The sequence below is a fragment of the Letharia columbiana genome (genome assembly GCF_014066305.1).
Source record: "Letharia columbiana isolate WasteWater2 chromosome Unknown Sc0000038_s0, whole genome shotgun sequence".
Lineage (NCBI taxonomy): Eukaryota > Fungi > Ascomycota > Lecanoromycetes > Lecanorales > Parmeliaceae > Letharia > Letharia columbiana.
This window is the reverse complement of record NW_023501082.1, coordinates 300,955-320,552: the sequence shown is the minus strand read 5'-3', so window position 1 is coordinate 320,552 and position 19,598 is coordinate 300,955. Positions and strand designations below refer to the sequence as shown.

Genomic DNA, 19,598 nt, shown 5'->3' with positions numbered 1-19,598 from the left:
CCCCCCCAGCTCAAACCCCATCCAATCATACATCTCAAAATCATTCATACCCATAACTCATCCCTGCCCTACTCATACAACCCCGCCTCCCCCTTTCCCCTTCCCAACCCCAACTATACACCCACCCCATCCCCATCCCCATCCACACCCACCAAACCCAAAACACACCCCTGCAGCAGCGAAAACCTACCCCCATCCCCATCCTCCGCCACATCCTCAAACACCAACGACCGTCTCGGCCGACAACACTACAAGCACCGAAAGCGGTCAGCTCCAAAAAAGCCAAAAAAAAAAAAAAAAAAAAAAAAACACCCATGCTCCAAGCGAATCCGATCCACCGATCCAGATTGACAAACGAAGCACGAACAGAAAGAAAAAAACAAATCACTCCGCCAGCCCAACTCAAAAAGCCCTCCCCTCCCCCTCACTCACCCGAACCAACGTCTCCACCACCAACCCCCCTCCTCACACCCCGGCGCCCGCATCACCGCCCTTCGCCGCCCGTTCCCGTCCCCAACGCCCCCATCACCATCCACCACCACCACCACCCCATCCACCACCACCGCCCCTCCCACCGCGTTCATCCACGGGCCCCGGCTCCTCCCCACCGCGTCGGGGGCCACGGCGGCATCTTTTGCGCGGCGGGGTTGGCGAGGATGACGAGGGAGGAGGAGGAGGGGAGGAGGAGGGAGGAGGAGGAGGAAGAGGGGCCGGAGAGTGGGGAGGGAGGCGGCGATGATGTAGTTGGCGGGCTCGTTGATGGTCCAGATGGTCCAGACGAGGGAGGTGTCTGCCGGGGGGGGGTGTCAGGGCTGTGTGGGTGGCCAGGGGGGAAAGGCTTACCGTTTGAGAAGGCGGACGGGTTGGTGCGGAAGAAGATGATGAGGCGGGCGCAGCTGGCGACGAAGCCACTGCTGGAGGCGTGAGTCATGATTCTCTGACGGGTGGGTGTCACAAGTGGACCGACGTACATGATTCCGTGCAAGAAAGTCGCGGTCAACGCGACGCGAGCGGAAAGGGTGAGGTTCAACCTCCACGACAGGGGCAAGGGCACGACGAGCATGATGGCTCCGGTGACGACGTTTGGGAGCGTCATGGAACGTGCAAAGGCGACCTCGTCGATGCAGTGCCCGCCTGGGAGGGACTTGTTCCAGGCGTAGGCGACGGGGGAGCATTGGAAGAGGGCCGCGAAGGTGTTGGCGATGCCGGTGGCGACGACGACGGAGCCCGTCAGGTAGACGCAGGTGGTGAATGCTTTGTTGCTTGTCGTGAAGACCCGGAGGTAGAGGAGGAGGATGGCACATTTGGACAGCGCGATGGAGAGGCCGTAGAGGATCAACCAGGCCATGAAGCTCTGGGCACTTCGTCAGCGGTTTGGCGATGAGGGGATTTCGTGAGCTCACCTGGCCGAGGACCTTGCCTTCCGATAACTCCTCCATCTGTGTTATCACAATGGGAGCTCCGATACCTCCTATCCTTGGGACTGTGCCAAATGAATCAGCCGCTTCTCGGTCCAGAATACTTGGAGCCTCTGCCTCGCGGTAATCGTCTCTAATGGGACTTACAGGCCAGAGCAAGCGCGCATAGTCCGACGGTGAGGATGGCTGCAGTTAACAGCACGTAGTCATCTGCTGCAAGGGGAACCTTTCGCAACTTTCGTGAGACGAATCGCCCTCCCACCATCAAGATTTGCATGACGATTAATACTGCCGCGACGATGGTGACCTTGAACGCTCCATGGCCGTAAGAGGTGATGTCCACAAAGGAATCCATATTTTATCTGAGGAAGTTGAAGACAATTAGTCCCCAGATCAGATGACCATATAATGCTTTGATGAAGTGACAAAAATTCAAAGGCAGACAGAGGGTGGGGAACATGATCGGAGACAACCGAGCCTTATAGTAAAGCTGGGTGGAGTAATTGAGGGGAAAAGAATGCCGGTTCTCGTTGGTGATTCCATACATACTACATGTTCCGTTCTCCTCGGTCTTGACAATCATGCCATCTCCGCAATTCCTCACCTGGACTCCCTCGGGCGACTACAACATTTCCCATGGCGTGCCATGATTGCTCGCTTGGATGGTGGATGGCTGATGGCTGATGCCTTATGAGGCATCGGTCGCTCAAGACCAGTCGTCACCTTTGGTCGTTTGCTGAAATATTACAAGGAAGATCGGCGGTCAATTTCACCGATGTCTGATGGAGTATGGGTGGACAATACAAGAGGACGCGGTACAAACGATGATCGGCAGTCGATGTTACCGATACCTGATGGAATATGGGAAAATGGTACAAGCGAACGAGAAACCTGCAACATTAGAGCTCACCATTAAGGAGGGCGGTAGCGTCAAATGGATTTGCGTGGTGGAGTAGTGGAAAATGCAATGAGAGGGTCAGGAACTTGCAGCATTAGATCCCGCCATTTGGGTCTGGCATAGTAGCCCGGAAGAAGTTCGTTAAATGTCAACCTCAAATAGTGGCGATGTTAACCTACGACATATGATCAACTCCAAGGGAGGTTTTGGGCGTTGTTTTGGGTGTCATCTTGGGGGTCGTTTAGGGGAGGAATCGGTCCTTTAGTAAATCTGCGCCGCATGCGAGTAATCAGCCTTCCCATTGGCTCATGTTCCCAGATGCTCCGACGTAGAATCGAAGGTCGAAGCGATGGCGGCACGCGTCGTTGCGCCCTCCCGCTGATTTGACAGCGCCAGACTTGAGAATCATTCCTTGCCCTATGGAGATCATGATATTGCGTGATTCAGATCTAATCCTTGTCCAGCAATAGGCTGCGTGGATGATTGCTTTTTTCAAAGAAACCATCCAATTCACCGATGCTGCAGAGCGCAAGAATTAGATGTGAGCAACATCTTTGCCAGACGAGAAACGTGGCGCTTGATGTTCTTCTTCTAGACATGCAAGCAAAACGCGAGCAAAATTTGCGTCCCATTCACCGTGGCGCAGTATTAGGTTCCCATACAGGCGATTTTGTCGCGCCACCTACCAGCGATCCTCGGCAATGTTTAACAACCATGATAAGGCTTGAGCAATAGAATGCAAAAGCGACAAGAAAGATAGCAAAAGCGGTCCGAAATTTACATAAACATATTACGGTATTCTGCGCCCGTTGTTGAGTTGACGTTTGACGTTTCCACAGATCAGCACTTGTCAGCTGTCAGGCGCACCACGCTTTCCCTATCGGGCAGGTGCAGGGATTATGGCGAAATGGAATGTATATGATAGGCTGCAGGAACGGCAGGACCTGCATACGGACACCCAGACAATCATGCAGATTTAGCGAGGGGAATCTCGACTCGATTGCGTGACAGGACTAGGTACCGCTTTCTGGGGGAGTTCGTACCTGGACAATAATTCGAAGCGGCGGCGATCTGGACGCGATCTAGATTGGCATGCATCTGATCTTAAGAGGTCTTTTCTGCGATAGACTGGGTGCACGTGCAACGCTAACCTCACGTGCGCCCTCGAATCAATCGAGGTGAAGAGTTTCACCACCTTATCACTGCATGCGTCTCTGCAAGTTGAGTGCTCTAAATGCGAGGAGCCATGGCCAATATTTGAAATGATTTCCCACTTTTTCCGATACCGAACCTCTCTGGGCAGGCACTCTGGGCGACCGAGCCCTATCCAGTCCGGAGGGCGATTGTGTCACTCGACCGCGGAGATCAGCCTATGTCGACAGTAACCTGGAACAAACCGAACTTTTCCACAGGAATCAGCGATAGCTGGATAAGCGAAGCTCATGCCTTTGCCAGTAATCTTCAGAGGTGGCCTGATCCAGGTTCCGATAGTGAGGATGCTGCTGTTTCTTTGGGCCCTTCGCCTTCACAGATCACGAATAGATGGCGTCTGTGGCGAATGTTTGGCCCGAAGGGTCAAGAAAAGCCCTACTCAAATCGGCTAGAACATTCAAATACCCCGCCTGTTAGACCAATGGGATCTACTCCTCCCCCACGTGTACTGTCGTTCGATCGAGCGAGTGAAGACGGTGCAGCAATAGAACAACTCCTTGATGAAGTAGTGACAGCAGTACCTCAGAGATTCCAGTACCTCCAAGCCCCCTCGAAGCGGTAGACACTCAAACTATACCGAAACCTCTGCGCTTAAGCTTGTACTGAGGCTTTCATGCTAGCAGTTCTAGACCAATGTGTGGAAGGAGCGGATGAGGGTATCCGGGATTCGGGAAAGAAAGAGACGAGGTCGATCACAGGCTTACTCTATTTGCTGCAGATGTGTCACATTTCAAATGACCAAAAACCGCCCAGAAAGAAGAAACATACTACTCAAGTACACGGAGAGACCGACTAGTATCGTAGTTGTGGTACAGCCGCAAACTGCTTTGGTTAGTTAGGCTTTCCAACTTGGCGCCGGCGAGTTGAAGCAGATTACGCCAGCGTTGCCTGTAGAGCCTCAAAGGTGACGGACATCTCTGCATATAGACGGGGTATGAGCGAGGTGGAAGTTGAGATAAGTAGGAACATTGATGACATTCACCAACCCATCTGGCCTCAGACATGCCAAGCTAACTCGAAGGGCCTTAGCTAGCGAGGCTTGGCACGTCTCATCTCTGCAACCCGCTACTTCTTCCTATGCCCCCCCCATTCCACGCTCGACCGGACCTGTCGACCGCCGCTAGGACTACGGATGAGCTTGAAGCCTATCCGGACCAATTCTTTACGGATTCCAGACGTAACGTAAAGCCATGAAGCGTTCTCGAAAGTGGTGAAATCTCGTGTGGTCTGGTCTATTAGCGGGAGAAAAGTTGGAATACTGGACTGAAAAATCACACATATATCATTAAAAGTAGTACTGAATAGATAAATCTCCCTATATCGCATTCTATCACCTTTCTTCACTATATATTATATTGCTATACAATTGAGGGTTTCTAATACTTTAGCCAGAGGCTTTAAAATAGACTTAAAGGTATTTAAGCCTTAATAGCGATAGGCGAAGGTCTTAATAACTCTGGGGTAGTAGCAGCAGTAGTAGCAAATGTAGTTTAATCTTCAAAATCTATTAAATATCGCACTCATTAAGAGCCCTATTTAACTCCCTTATATTCGTCTTAAAAATATAGCCTCCTATAGCACTATGCTTAAAATACTCCCTCGGAAAGCGATCGCATCGACTCCCCTCACGGTATATCGTAAGAAATCATTAAAGTTCCCTTAGAACTGAGGTTATATCTCGTGAAAGTATCTTCAAATTTATACTCTAAGACGCTAAAAGAGAGCTCGATGGGATTGAAATCTGGTAAGTAAGGAGGCAGATATCGGACCTCGCAACTATGCTAACGGATTACCTCCTCGATAGGATAGCGGATAGTGTATACTAGCATTATCCATGACAATAACACTACAATAGGCTGGGAAGACACCGCAGTGAGGTAATAACTCGTCGACCGGCTTTGACACGAGGGTCTTCAGGTCTGGGAGCGGGGGTAGCTACGCTTGGCTGACTGTTGCTAGGGCCCGGCTGACTATCCTCAGCAATCGCTTAGACACGGGAGGACGCCTTCTTAGGCCTCTTAAACTGTCTGGCCGGAGGGGAGGTCGGTAGTGAGAGGGGGACCCCTGACTGCGTCGATTGGAAGGCATTTCGAAACACTAAGGCAAAACACCAAGGATCGGCTAAGCGAGATATACAGCAGCTTCAAATATGATGAGGAAGGTGGTAGAATGCGATATGGGAGAAGATTCATCTATTCAGTACTACTTTTGGTGGTGTGTGTGATTTTCTCAGTGCCAAGTATTCCAACGTTTTCTGCACACGCTAATACACGCTCCTTGTCGGACTCTCGCGTGTGGGGTCCTTGAAGGCCGACTGAGCCTGCAATCGTGTGCTGTGTGCTCAGTATGACTATTCCGATGCACATGAAATCCGCTGTAGATATAGTTGCGGAGGAATGGACGCTGCATAGAAGAAATATAGAGACTTTCCTGGATTAGCGAGAAAGTCCAAATATCGTTCGTCGCACGAGTCTATAAGCGCCATCCTTCTAACTTTCATTACAAGCAATGATGATGAACCCTTATTTTCCACCAGCCAGAAGAGAGCCGGTATACAGAAAGACCCATATCCATGTCTCGCTCAACAGGACGCTAAAGCGCGATACACACACGACGAATACATTACTCCCTCAAGATTAACCTTTTCATGCTCCCAATTTCCCGCCTATCGCCCTCGACTTCCTCTTCTCCTTTCAAAATACGCACCACTCGTGCTCCGTGGACTCGTCGGCGTCTGCACTGGCGTGTGTTCCCTCGGTTGCATGCCCATCCTGATCTCCCCTATACGCCGCAAGAGCGCCTGCAACGCCACTCGTATTTCCGATCCGGGCTCCCGGTTGAGCAGGTCTACGCCCAGCGGGTAGAAGGTCTCGATATGTCTTTCGAAGTCATCGCGGGCAAAGTTGGTATAGCCCTCCATGACGTCGACCACGACAGGGCGCCAGGCTTCGATATTGCGCGGTTGTGTTTCATCGAGAAGGACGAATGAACGAATGATGTCGGCGCACAGACTGCGGCAACAGGTCAGTATGTATTGTTTCAGACGGAAGAAGGTGACGTACGGTATCAGTGCAGCCTCTGTCTCGGCGCGGCTTCTTCTACGCTCCTCACCTTCGTCGTGGTACATCCGCAGCAAGATATTGACATAGCAGGCAGCACTCCCACTTTCCTGCTTGAGGAGATTTGGAGGTTGCTTCATAAAGCCTTCCCTCCACAACCTCATCCGCAGACCCTTGTTGTTGTTGAATTTCTTTGCAAAGGTGTAGCTACTCTTCAAGAGTCCCATCAGTCGCAACAGCTCTGAGCTTGGTATTTGAGCATACACTGCATCATTAGAAAACAATTCATTGACGGTTTCGATCATGAGCAGTTGCAACACACATCTGGTGATGATCTTGTTGAAGAATTTGCGACGCGCTGCTGTGACTACTATGGGCTGTTGCTGGAGACCGGATTGTGGACGGTAGTCTTCGAGCTCGGCATTTGCTGCAGAAGGGGTAGGTGGTGGCGAAATGTTAGTACGCGTTGAGCCTGCTCTTGAGCGCATGGACTGTTCAGCCAAAGTAGCCTCGTCGCTTTCACTGGGCGCATAGTGAGCCTTGTCCAGCTTCGTAGCCTCGGGCCCAGCGCTGGCAAAGGTCGAGATAGTCGGCGAGGTAGTCAAAGGTAAGTCTTTGATGGTTGAGACTTCTGCTACAGACGGTTTTCGAACGCTCTCGTCCTCGGCAATACTAGAAGAATCGGAGGAAGTCGTGGCTGCGGAGAAGAGTTGATGCGCCGTCGTGCGCTCGAACAACTCGACAAAACTACCCACTATCTTGCTCCAGTGCTCAGGTTGAAACCTCGTCACGTTTTGCAATATGAGCTGCTGCAGGCAATTGCTTCCGATGCGGGCGATGGTATCATTCTCCTGGCATATGCACAAGGCCAGCAGGTCGAGGAAGCGGTCCAACATGTATTCCAGAGATTCGAAGTAATGAGTGAAGAGGGTGATCATGTTGCGCAAGGCCTGAATCATGGTAGTCGAGAGCCATACAGATAAGTCTTCGTGGTTTAAGACATTTTTCATCTCGGACTTGGACTTCAACACCATGAAGATGGGATAAAGCAGCTGGCGCCAAAGTATGTCCCAGAAATCTGGAGGGAAATCACCACCATACTCTTTCAGAATGTCGAAGAGATAGTTTGAAGCCCTTCGTTGGGTGTTAGTGTAGGCAAAGACGTAGATTTCACAAGACTTACATTGATCGAACCTCCAGATCCTCGCCAGTCATAAGGATGTCGTGGAACGCAAACAAGACAGGGAACCAGAACTGTTCTTCCTGAGTCTGCCTGCTGATCGCTTTGGGAAGAGCGTCTCTTTCCTCGCTGACTCCGTTGGTGATTGGCTTTATGCGATGCGAAAGGGGGCATTCCGGAGTCCTGAGCATTCTCGGAACAGTGGACTTCAGCGTTTCGATGGCCGCTAGAGACTTCTTCTGGAACTTGAGATTCTTAGAAAACTCTGTCAAGCAGACGACAAGGTCGGCAAAAGCGCCTTGCGAGATGACAACTCCGAAGCGAGTATTGTAAATCTGAGTAACGTGGTCGTAGGCGAGATTTACAATTGTCTCTGCGGCTCAAATTAGCAACGGTAATATGAGCAAATCGCACTTGAGATCTTACCATATGGTTCTCTAGCTGCGACGGTGAAGACCCCAAACATTGTCTTCCATCCAGATCGGATGTTCTGTCCTCTCGCTTGGATCATTTGTATTAAGCATCTGAGGACCATATCCTTGACCGTCACTGCAGAGCTGTTCGCCATCACGTGCTCAAAAGGTTTGAGGAAGTCCTTCTGAAATTTGAACCCTGGCAGTTCTTCAATCTCCATGAATCGCATTGACAATTGTCGCAATGAGTCCAACGCGAAGAACACTACATGAGTGTTCGAATGACATCCAACCTCATTGAAGTGATCGCCAAGTATTTGCCAGATGTTCGACCATTCAAATCTGACACGAGTCATGTTGTAGTAGCTTATCTCGACGAGTTTTTGGAGGCTGTAAGTCCGTGGCGAGTCGCTCTGGCCTGAAGATTGGATTTCCTGCCAGCTGACTTCGCTCAACGCGCGTACAAAATGAACAATAGCATCTCCAGACAATTGGGCGGTACTCGTAAAGATTTGATCCACCTTTCTGATCATATCTGATGATCGACTCTCATGAGCTATTTCAATGTGGTAGCTGGAATTGTTCGCGATTGCAGCTGGCCGTGGGCGATTAGGCTGTCGTCGAGACGTATTTGCGGGTGCTCTCTGAATCCGAGCTCTGTTGACATCAGGGACAACGCCTTCGTCGACCCCCCAGAGATTAGCTGGAATCGATCCAGCTGGCTTACACACGTCAAGACGTCTCGCCATGATCCTTTGAGCATGTTTCCTTCCGATTGAGCGACTTCGATGAGCACCTTCAGCGCTTCGAGATTCTTTGCCATCATTTCGCTCAAATTACCAAGGTTCGTGAAGCTGGCAAGTGCGGTCACAAAGGCTGTTCGAGGAGTGTCGAGGTCAAACAAGCAAGCGGTTTGAATAGCGAGCTTGAGGCCCTCCATGCAGAGTTTGATGACCTCAATGTTCTGAGTGGTCTGCATCTGACCAGAAAGTCCAGAGAAAAACGACATCCAGGTAACATCGAACATTGGGCCAACATGCTTGAATGAAGTAGCTGGAATGAACTTCGGCATTACATTCTTCACAGTCGTTTTCCGTTGTGATCGTATCATATTGCGAAGTCTCTGTTCTGCTTTTTTCGACATTTCCTCCGAGGCTTGGGCATAAGCCTCTCTCTGCAGATCTCGACCAGCTTGAAGAAAAGCCTGTCCAACTCTTGAGGCGATACCACCCACAGCAGGTTGAGGCATCATGCCAAGAGCTGCAGCCGTTTCACGCTCTGTATTCAGAACAATCTCATTTTCTGCAATCTCGCTGTAGATGCCAGAAAGGTACTCGTCCGGTAAGTTGGCATTATCATTGATGCCTCTATTGTTCTTGATGAAATCATCAACAGTCATTCTTCTTTGAGCTTTCAATTTGACACTATGCTGATCGGTATTCAGCATGATCACGGAATATGCCAAGACGTAGGCTGTGTCAGCATTGGCAAACGCATTTGGATTGCCGGTAATGTAACGCTCTGCAAACTTCAACATGAAGCGGTCAATCTTCTGCGCCTCTCCTGGAAGACGGAAACTCTGTAGAAACTGCCGCAATGCATCAACAAATCTTCTCCTTGTAAAGTCCATCGAATCCACAAAGGCATGCATGATGGCTATGTTCTGTGTTTCACCTTCGCCAAGGTACTCGCCGATCATTGCCTTGTCCAGAGCCTCGGTTTGTAGGATGAAGGCGGCAATGTCTTCAGGGGAGTCACTCCTGATGAATCCGTCCGTGATCAATTGTTTGACTCCACGCTTTGGCTTGAAGTTGAACTGACGAATGCCGTTGTTGAGTGCAGTCTTTCGATGCTTGGCTTTCTCCAACTGCATAGGATCATCCTCGAGGAGTGGCGTTGAAGGAGCAATAGGCGTGCCTGCTGTGGACATCCTTGGAGAGCCGGCTGCTGGAAGGCGCTCTAGAGATTCTCTAAACCGATCCCTGGGATCCTGCAACTCCATGTCATGCAATTTTGCAGCGCCTGCGGCAAGGCTATCTTGAGACCAGTTGACAAGTGATCGAAGTGTCCGGACTAAGCAATCCAAGGCTTGCTGCTTCAGTAGAAAGTCCACCGGTAGATCCCACTCATGGTTCCATGGAGCATTGAGACTGGCGGTCGTCAAGGAGGGTGGGAGTTTTCCATGGTCATGCCAATCAAGATCAGCATCACTTTCCTTGGTGTACTGATCTTGATACTGTTGCTGCTGCTGGGGTGATACGATGGCGGGCGGGACGGACATGCCGGACAATCTGGACAAGTGTTCGATCGATCTTTGAAACATGTTATCAAGTGCTGTTGATTCACAGTCATAGTTGAGGTAGATTTCAACCAAGGCTCTCGGGTCTGTGGATAATCTTTTTAAGATCTTCATGACATAGAGCTTCTGGAAGCTTGGGGCGTTCTTGCGCTCGAGTATAGCCAAATAGATCTCTTTCAGAAACAGTTCGATTTCCCTCTGCTCCAAGTCAGTGATAGTTCGCCCAGACACATTGAAAGAAGACAAACCTTGAGACCGACTCTCATGTCTTTTAGCATCAACCAGAAAATCTCTGCGGTTATCTCGAATACTCGCCTGACGGAGCTTGCCCCATTCCTACTCACACTCAGGCGGAGATACTGATTGATGGCTTGGCCAAAGCTGGTGGGCTCATTGTTCGTGCCTCGTATGGTACACAGCGGTGACGTAAAAACGGCCATGTTGTTATTCAAAGTCGTACGGATAATGGCAAGTGATATCATCTTTGAGCGCATGTTCGAGGAGTGGATATCTTGCTGCTGATCTGGTGGCAGCTCTTTGTGGCTTAACCTGCACATGGACCTGAATACTAGAAACGCATCTTTCACGAAGATTTCATCCTCTTCGTCTTCGTCCGGAGTCTCGGGTCTGCCGTGCTCTTCGTCACCATTTGTAGAAGCTTGTCCCGAGGCAGCTCGCTTTTGGGCTGATTTTGCTGGTGTCACCATCGTGGGGGCGTTATCGCCAATCCTTCTATCGTCGAAGCTCTTAGCATTTTCCAAGCTCTGCAGAGTCAATCGTTCTCCTGGCTCTTTTGGGACCGGCTGATCCGAGTTCCATGTTGAGTTGGCTTCGGAGACTCCGTCCGGCTCAGGATTGGCGTCTCCCTCCCCTGATTCCAAGACGGAGCTGCTACCGTTGATTTCGACTGTGCTGCCGTTTAAAGTACCTTTCTCCGAACCAATTTTTGCCAGATTCAACCGAGCCTCTTTCATTGACAGTCTCGTCATGACTCGCTCAAAGACTGTACCCACCATTTGAGTCAGTGTTCCTTGTGCCACTTGCTGGTTTGTATTCGACTTTGAGAGTAGGAAAATGTTGTAGACTTGGCGGACAGCCTTCAAGAGACCCGACCCATGAACAATAAGTTTGTCATTCAAGACAGCTGCCAGCAAAGATTTTACAATCTGGAGCTGTATCTCGTATGGCGTCGCTTCGTTCTGAAAGCAGTCGCAGATCGTTTCGATCGCTCGATCGATTAAGGGGAGTTGCTGGTGGGAGCTAGGCGGAGCATTAGGGTCTTGGACTCCGGGGGGTACGGAGAAGTAGGAGTAGCTAATAAGTTTTCCTATGCAGTCAAGCGCCGTCGTAGTCAATGGTATACTAGATGTCTCTGTCGCCAGTCGCAGAGGTTCGAAGATGACCTCGGGAGGTGGCGAGCCATCCAATCTTTTGATAGCATCCAACGCCTTCTGTGCGGCGTCTCCGAGCTCTTTCTTCTTCCTAGCTTCTTTTGACGCTGCAATCTGATCCAAAGCTGAGACAACAAAGACGATGGAGCTCAAAGGTGCCGAGGATCGCCGGACAGCAGTCGTACCATTCGTAGCTTGCGTGGACTGACTATCAGACCGCTGATGTATCGTTGTGCCATTCATAGTCGTCGTGGATGGGTGTGAGCCTATGCTTTTTGAGGCCGTTGTAGGTTGCTCCTCCTCTCTGTCTTGAGGCGGAGGCTGACCTTGCTCGTCCTTTTCCGGTAATTGAGGGGCCGACGGAGATAGAGGCTCCTGAGTTTGCTGCGAAGATGTCTCGGCGGCGTCTGGGTTATTCTGCTCATCTTCAGGAGGCTCAGTCAAGCCATTGATATTGTTCCTATCTTCCTCTGGTGTCTCCGCCACTTCTATCTCTTTCCAACTTTGCCCATACTGCAGCTCTTCCTTGTCGCCTGCCAAGCTTTGGTATTGAGCTCCAGAGCTTTCGGAAACAGCTTCATTGGGGTCCTTGGCAACGTTGGCTTCAGCTGATGGTGCGATTTGCTCGCTGTCCGCCATAGGAGAGATCTGAGCCCCAGGCAGCCACTATAGCTCTTGCTCTCCTGGAGACCTTCCGATTCCGCATTGAGCTTTCAAATGTTACGTAGGAGGGATGTAGCGGGTAGAGCAAAGTTCCGTGGCAATAGAGTGTCGTATCGGATGCCTGGTGAGTCTGTACAATTCTTCAAGACAAGAGCTGTCCAATCGCTGATTGGTCACGGCGATCGGTCTTCGGCGAAACATTTTGCCATGGCTGATGCCAAGGCCGCCCAGCATGCTCTAGGAAAATCACCGAGAAGTTTCAATCCTCTACATACTTGACGGCAACCCAGTCAGCATTCTCCTTTTGTATAATGTCTGGAATGTATATGCATGCTTGATTATAACCTCCCATTTCTCCTGAGCCAACCTCACATCTTGGCCTGCAATGGCTGCCTCTGTTTTGCTCCGCGCTCCGGTGCGAGCATGCCTCCGAGCTCCATCTAGCTCGCTTGGAGCTTCAGCTCTGACACGGTCACAGAATGCATCAAGGTGAATTATAACCCCGTCCAATCTACAAGGTGCATAGTTGGCTTAGCTTAGATTACCTTTGACTTATACGATCATGTGTGGTAGATACATACCGGCCCTGTCCGCCCTCGCCCGTCTCTATGCCTCGAAATGTAAACTCCAAAAGCCCGGCCTTTACTGGGTACAACCAGCTAACAGTATATTTGCAGCATTTCCTCCTCATACAGTCGTTAGCATGCCAGCATTATCACCTACGATGACAGCGGGAAATATTGGGACATGGCAGAAAAAAGCGGGAGATGCAATTGCGCCAGGAGATGTGCTGGTAGAGATTGAGACAGATAAGGCGCAAATGGACTTCGAATTCCAAGAAGACGGTGTGCTTGCCAAGATCTTGAAGGACTCTGGCGAGAAAGACGTTGCGGTTGGGAATGTTAGTCAAAAATACTCTTGCATTGACCTGCGCTGACATCTATGTAGCCAATTGCTGTTATGATTGAAGAGGGTGGAGATGTCTCAGCTTTCGAGTCATTCAGTCTCGATGATGCAGGAGGTGAGAAAGCACCACCGAAAGATGCGCCGAAGGAAGAGGCAGCAGAATCCTCCGAGCCTTCAGACTCAGGGTCGAAGACGTCGCCCGATACCCTTAGCAAAGACGAGCCAAAGTCAGCGCCTCCGCCAGAACCACAGGAGTCGGAATCTTCGGGTGGGAGACTGGAAACGAGCTTAGATCGTGAGCCTAAAGCCAGTCCCTCTGCGAAAGCTCTTGCACTTGAGCGTGGTGTACCGATCAAGCAAATCAAGGGTACCGGTCCAGGTGGCAGGATTACAAAACAAGACATTGAGAAGTTCAAGCCTGAATCAAGCGCAGCGCCAACAGCGGCCGCGGCGGGTGCTCCAACATACGAAGATATTCCAGCAAGCTCGATGCGAAAGACCATTGCCAACCGCCTTACCCAGTCTTTCAACCAAAATCCACATTATTTCGTTTCCGGGACTCTCTCCGTCACAAAGTTGCTTAAACTCCGACAAGCTCTCAATGCCTCGGCAGACGGAAAATACAAACTCTCGGTCAACGACTTCCTCATCAAAGCTTCCGCCGTCGCCTGCAAGAAGATTCCCGCAGTGAACTCAAGTTGGCGTGAGGTTGGTGGTCAGGTCGTCATACGCCAGCATAATACTGTGGACGTCAGCGTTGCCGTCGCTACACCCATTGGCCTTATGACGCCCATCGTCAGGGGTGTGGACAGCCTGGGCTTAGAGGGTATCTCGGCGCAGGTTAAGGACCTGGGCAAGCGCGCAAGAGATGGAAAGCTGAAGCCAGAAGAGTACCAGGGCGGTACGTTCACGATCAGCAACATGGGCATGAACGCAGCGGTTGAGCGATTTACGGCTGTCATCAATCCTCCGCAAGCCGGTATCTTGGCGGTGGGCACTACGAAAAAGGTCGCGATACCGTCCACTTCAGAAGATGGAGGAGTTGAGTGGGACGATCAGATCGTGGTGACCGGAAGCTTTGACCATAAGGTGGTAGATGGTGCCGTTGGAGGAGAGTGGATTAGGGAGTTCAAGAAAGTGGTGGAGAACCCACTGGAGATGATGCTGTGAGTGGGTGAGAGCCTAAGAGCTGTGTAATATGTCCGCGTGCTGTGTTTGCAAAAGATGTCTTCAATGATACGGCATCGTGGAAGCGTTGGGGTTTTACAAATGATACTCGTCAGCTTTGATACTGCATTGCTGCCCTCATTGCTCATTTCCATTGTTTCAGCAAGCACCTGCTCAAGGCACGTTTCCAACCACCCCGATCTTACACTCAACACGCTATATCTAGTTATGATGCGTCTACCAACGTTGCCTCGCATCCCTTTTCGCCTCCTCCGCCTCCCTTCAGAGATCCTCGACCTTCTTCACCTTAGCTCTATGCTCCTTACTACTCTCCCCAAACGGCCTCCCCTCCGCCAAATCCCTCGCAATCCTCTCATCAGCCTCCACCTGACTCGCCATCAACGCGACCGCCTTCTCCGCCAACCCTTTCGGCAAACACACCACGCCGTTCAGATCGCCAATCAAATAATCCTCCGGATAAACAATCGCTTCTTGCTCCTCGCTCTGCAACCGCACCGGCACGTTCACTTCGTCGACGCGCAGAACCTCCTGCGGTGCCGTCGTGCCTACATCTTTCGCGAAGACGGGATACTGTAGGTCCCGGTGTTCCTGCAAGTCGCGCACGCGGCCGTCGACGATGGTGCCGACAGCGCCGGAGTGTTGGGCGCGGGTGGACATTAGGCCGCCGTAGACTGCGTTGATGGTGTGGGAGGGGGCGGAGATGAAGAGGATGGAGTGGGGTGGGATGGTATCGATCTGTTGATCAAAGGAACATCAACGACAGGTATCGAATCGCAAGAAAAGCCAGGAAATCAGAGGAACATTGCTCATAATCTAGCGAGGTCGGCTTACGTAGTGCCCCTGATGCGTTGGAGCTGTGCCGTGATTCTTGCGGACGTACTTTACCGTGTATGCCGGTCCGATCACCTTCGTAGGCCCATCTTGCCGTTTCGGCGACCACATTGTGCTTGTGCCAAGGATCAGAGCCGTGTTGAAGATATTCATACATGTAGACTAAACAAATAGATGATCTCTTACAGATCGGCCAAGAAACCACCATGAGGATGGTTCAATTTGAGGAGGGCGTCGGCGACATCGCAGCTGTGGTACATATATCAGGAGCGTCGCTTTGAGAGTAGGGTCTGGCTAAAGGGTGTTCTAGTACCTGGTGAAGTCGTGCAAGGCTCGGACGATGGGATCACGAGACATGATGGCTGATTGAGGTTGGACCCGTGGCGAAAGGGGTTCAATCAGCACTATGAGAAGAAACAAGGTGCTTGAATTGTTGCCCGGGAAAAGTATAGCTCAAGAGGTGCGCTGCCCGGAAGATGCGACAGTTATAACGAAATGAACCTCAAATATTATCTGTGTGAGTGAGGGGAAGCTACAATATCGAATCCCTTTCCTTTGGGGACTTTGAAGATGAATAGCCAACGTATTCTGGTGGATACTCATAAAAGTGTGCAAAATTGAAAAGACCTGAGCATCGTCCCTTCTTTCAGCAACTTGTATGATTGCAGGACTCTATGCACGACTTTTGCCCGGTATACTTACAGGATTGATAGATAGTCATACGATTCTAAAGCCGTTTGACTTGTTACTTATGATCCGACTTGTATTAGAGTCGTGAATTTGATGTATTGGGTCGATGCATTTCAACAGGACCATGCCAAGCATTGCAGAGGGGTTTGAGTACGCTAATTATGAGTTGCAAAACCAACGAGATTGCTTGGCAAAATTGATTGCGCGCCATCTCTATTTTTTGGTAGCCAGCCCCACCAAAATTTATAAAGATTGTACTTCTCAATAATTGTTTTTTTTTTTTTTTTTTTTTTTTTTTTTTTTTTTTTTATTTTTTTTTTAATTTAATTTTTTTTATTAAATATTTTTTTTTTTTTTTTTTTTTTTTTATATTTTTTTTATTTTTTTTTTTTTTTTTTTTTTTTTTTTTTTTTTTTTTTAAATAATATAATTTTTTTTTTTTTTTTTTTTAATTTTTTTTTTTTTTTTTTTTTTTTTTTTTATTAAATAAATATTTTATTTTTTTTTTTTTTTTTTTTAAATTAAATAAATAATTATATTTAATATTATTTTTTTTTTTTTTATTTTTTTTTTTTTTTTTTTAAATTTTTTTTTTTTTTTTTTTTTTTTATTTTTTTAATTAATTTTATTATTTTTTTTTTTTTTTAAAAAAAAAAAATATAATAAAAATAAATATATTTTTTTTAAAAAAAAAAAAAAAAAAATTAAATAATTTAAAATTTTTTTTTTTTTTTTTAAAAAAAATAAAAAAAATTTTTAAAAAAAATTAAATAAATAAATAAAAAAAAAAAATATCTTTTTTAAAAATAAGTGTTTTTAAATTAGAAAAAAATTAAAAAATTATTCTTTTTTAAAAAGTTTCTTTTTAAACTATAAACGATATAACGATTTATAATATATACTTCTATTAATAATCTAGCTCGATATCGTAATAATATAAAAAGAGATAATATATATAGTATTCTTTCGATCTATATTACTAAAAACTATCTCTTCTATATCGAAATTAAAAAGAATTATTACTTTAAAGAAGATCTTCTTATCTAGTTAATAAACTAATTATTATCGCTATATAATAAGTATCTTATTAAGTATAATATTATTATTCTAGATAATATTAATATTTATATTAATTCTTATATTATTAAAGCTATTTACGCTAAAGACTATCTCGTTAAATATCTATCTTCTTACTTATCTAATTATAACTCGATTAAGCTTATATTTAATATTCTAAAAATCTAAATATAATATTATTTTAAGATCTTTTAATTAATATTTTAAGATAACTTTAAAGACTTTTTACGATATATAATTAAGAATAGTAACTATAATAGATTCGCTATAGAGTACTTTAAATATAGTATTACTAGCTATATATTTAATAATAAAATAAAGACTTTTAAGCGAGATATAAATAAATAGATAATAAAGTTAATAGAATAGCTAATTATCGTTACTTTTAAAAATAATAAAAACTCTATATTATATAAATTTATCTCTTTATTAATCTAGATTTTCTAGAGTATAAGTATATTAATAAGTTTCTCTCTAGAGCTATTTAAACTTCTTAAGATTTACTTTTAAGCCTCGAATAAGACTATTAAATAGTTTATTACTAATTATATACTTATAGATATTAATAAACGTATTTATTATAGACTTTATATTCTCTAAACTCTATATCTTATTTTTTTTCTTTATCTAGATTTAATATAGCTAAAATTTCCTCGACGACTTTGTTAGAATATCAGGTATGTGATGTGTAGAACGGACGGATTGATTCTCCAAAACCTCTCCGGGGCCAGGTCCTAAATACAGTACAAAATCAGGTGGCTGGAAAACATGGTGGCTGGGATGCGCGGAGGCCAAAAACATGGTGGCTGGGATGCGCGGGGGCCACATTTCAACACTCCCCTGCAGCCACGCTCCCAGTCCACTCAATAAGAAATGAAGCTATACATAACTTCCAATAACAGGCCATTCCAGCCGTAACAATAACAAGTCTCAACAACAGGTTCAGCCTCAATAACAGGTTCAGCCTCGATAATAGGCCATTCCAGCCTCAATAATAATAGGCCATTTTAGCCGTAACAATAACAAGCCTCAATAAACAATAGGTCATTCCAGCCTCAATAACAACAGGCCATTCTAGCCTCAACAACAATAGGCCATTCCAGCTGTAATAATAATAGGTTATTCCAGCCGTAATAATAGGCCATTCCAGCCGTTTAATAACAAATAGGCCATTCCAGCCCAGGCTATTCCAGCCTTTCAACAATAAACAGGCTATTCCAGCCTAGGCCATTTCAGCCTTTCAACAATAAATAGGCTATTCCAGCCTTTTAATAATAAATAGGCTATTTCAGTCTTTCAATAACAGATAGGCCATTTCAGCCTTTTAATAAAAATAGGCTATTTCAGCCTTAGAACGAATAGGCTATCGTAGCCTAAGCCTCCTCTAACTCGATACGCTTCCGCTTAATATCACTTTGCTATTAATATTATTCCGGGGCTAAACTAGGACGTTTAGTCCAACACATCGGTTTATATAGCCTTTTACACGTCTTATATAAGGGCTTATTAGCCCTTTCTTTAATAGCCGCAGCCGCAAATATCGTAGCCTCCTCTTTCTCCGAAAACTTTAATCTTTCTTCTTTTCTCTCTTTCTTTAGAAGTATAATATATGCTTTTTCTATAGTTATATTCGATATAACGTTTTAAATCTTAATTAAGTATTAAAGATATTCGAGAAGCGATATAAAGAGATAAAGAATAATTTATTTATCGGAGATAAGAATAACGTTTATAGCGATAATTCGTTCTTCGAGTAACTTAATATAGATAAGATATTCGAATATCGTTTCGAAGCTAATATACTTTAAGATATAGAATTCTTTAGTAAATCGTATAAATTCTTTATTATCTATAAGTTAATAGAGTATAATTAATCGAGATAGTATAAGAAAGCTATAGTTGAATTTATTAATAATAAATCGTTATTTAATAGAGCTATTAACGATAGATATTATAATATTAATAGTCTCTATAGAGAATTCTTTTTACTTAACTAAGGCTATTACGATTAATAACTCGAAAGAAATCTCTTAAGTATACTTTTATAGCTTCTATTTACGTAATAAGATATATATATCTATAAGTTATTCGAAATAGTTATTCTTATAAAGTTAATAAATAAATAACTTAAATAATAGATTAAGAATAGCGCGTTAAGATATAGTAATAGCGAGATATAATAGTAAAATAAGATATAGTAGTAGAATAAGATAGTAGCGAGATATAATAATAGCGTTAGAATCGAGCTTATAATCTATTAGAATATCAGATATATAATATATAGAACGAACGGATTAATTCTCTAAAATCTCTCCGAGACTAGATTCTAAATATAGTATAAAATTAGATAACTAGAAAATATAATGGCTAGAA

General features: G+C 46.2%; 6 protein-coding genes across 6 annotated transcripts; 2 read left to right on the top strand and 4 right to left on the bottom strand.

The window, feature by feature from the left end:
• Positions 1 to 216: 216 nt before the first annotated feature.
• HO173_009272 (uncharacterized protein) lies at positions 217 to 1,773 on the bottom strand (the record flags this gene model as incomplete). Its single annotated transcript, XM_037311163.1, has 6 exons — positions 217 to 248; positions 443 to 790; positions 844 to 914; positions 972 to 1,354; positions 1,404 to 1,483; positions 1,566 to 1,773. 6 exons carry the CDS (start codon positions 1,771 to 1,773, stop codon positions 217 to 219), a joined length of 1,122 nt encoding a protein of 373 aa, XP_037162030.1.
• A 1,915-nt stretch (positions 1,774 to 3,688) lies between these two features.
• HO173_009271 (uncharacterized protein) lies at positions 3,689 to 4,090 on the top strand (the record flags this gene model as incomplete). The annotated part of the gene is made up of 1 exon (XM_037311162.1): positions 3,689 to 4,090. The coding sequence occupies one exon, from the start codon at positions 3,689 to 3,691 to the stop codon at positions 4,088 to 4,090; it is 402 nt and encodes a 133-aa protein (XP_037162029.1).
• Positions 4,091 to 6,193: 2,103 nt separating this feature from the next.
• Positions 6,194 to 8,713, bottom strand: HO173_009270 (uncharacterized protein; the record flags this gene model as incomplete). Its single annotated transcript, XM_037311161.1, has 4 exons — positions 6,194 to 6,539; positions 6,591 to 7,721; positions 7,771 to 8,140; positions 8,194 to 8,713. 4 exons carry the CDS (start codon positions 8,711 to 8,713, stop codon positions 6,194 to 6,196), a joined length of 2,367 nt encoding a protein of 788 aa, XP_037162028.1.
• A 23-nt stretch (positions 8,714 to 8,736) lies between these two features.
• HO173_009269 (uncharacterized protein) lies at positions 8,737 to 12,509 on the bottom strand (the record flags this gene model as incomplete). Its single annotated transcript, XM_037311160.1, has 2 exons — positions 8,737 to 10,677; positions 10,728 to 12,509. The coding sequence occupies 2 exons, from the start codon at positions 12,507 to 12,509 to the stop codon at positions 8,737 to 8,739; spliced, it is 3,723 nt and encodes a 1,240-aa protein (XP_037162027.1).
• A 409-nt stretch (positions 12,510 to 12,918) lies between these two features.
• Positions 12,919 to 14,609, top strand: HO173_009268 (uncharacterized protein; the record flags this gene model as incomplete). The annotated part of the gene is made up of 4 exons (XM_037311159.1): positions 12,919 to 13,022; positions 13,107 to 13,153; positions 13,211 to 13,434; positions 13,482 to 14,609. The coding sequence occupies 4 exons, from the start codon at positions 12,919 to 12,921 to the stop codon at positions 14,607 to 14,609; spliced, it is 1,503 nt and encodes a 500-aa protein (XP_037162026.1).
• A 279-nt stretch (positions 14,610 to 14,888) lies between these two features.
• Positions 14,889 to 15,815, bottom strand: HO173_009267 (uncharacterized protein; the record flags this gene model as incomplete). Its single annotated transcript, XM_037311158.1, has 4 exons — positions 14,889 to 15,362; positions 15,459 to 15,573; positions 15,645 to 15,707; positions 15,772 to 15,815. The coding sequence occupies 4 exons, from the start codon at positions 15,813 to 15,815 to the stop codon at positions 14,889 to 14,891; spliced, it is 696 nt and encodes a 231-aa protein (XP_037162025.1).
• Between the last annotated feature and the right edge of the window lie 3,783 nt (positions 15,816 to 19,598).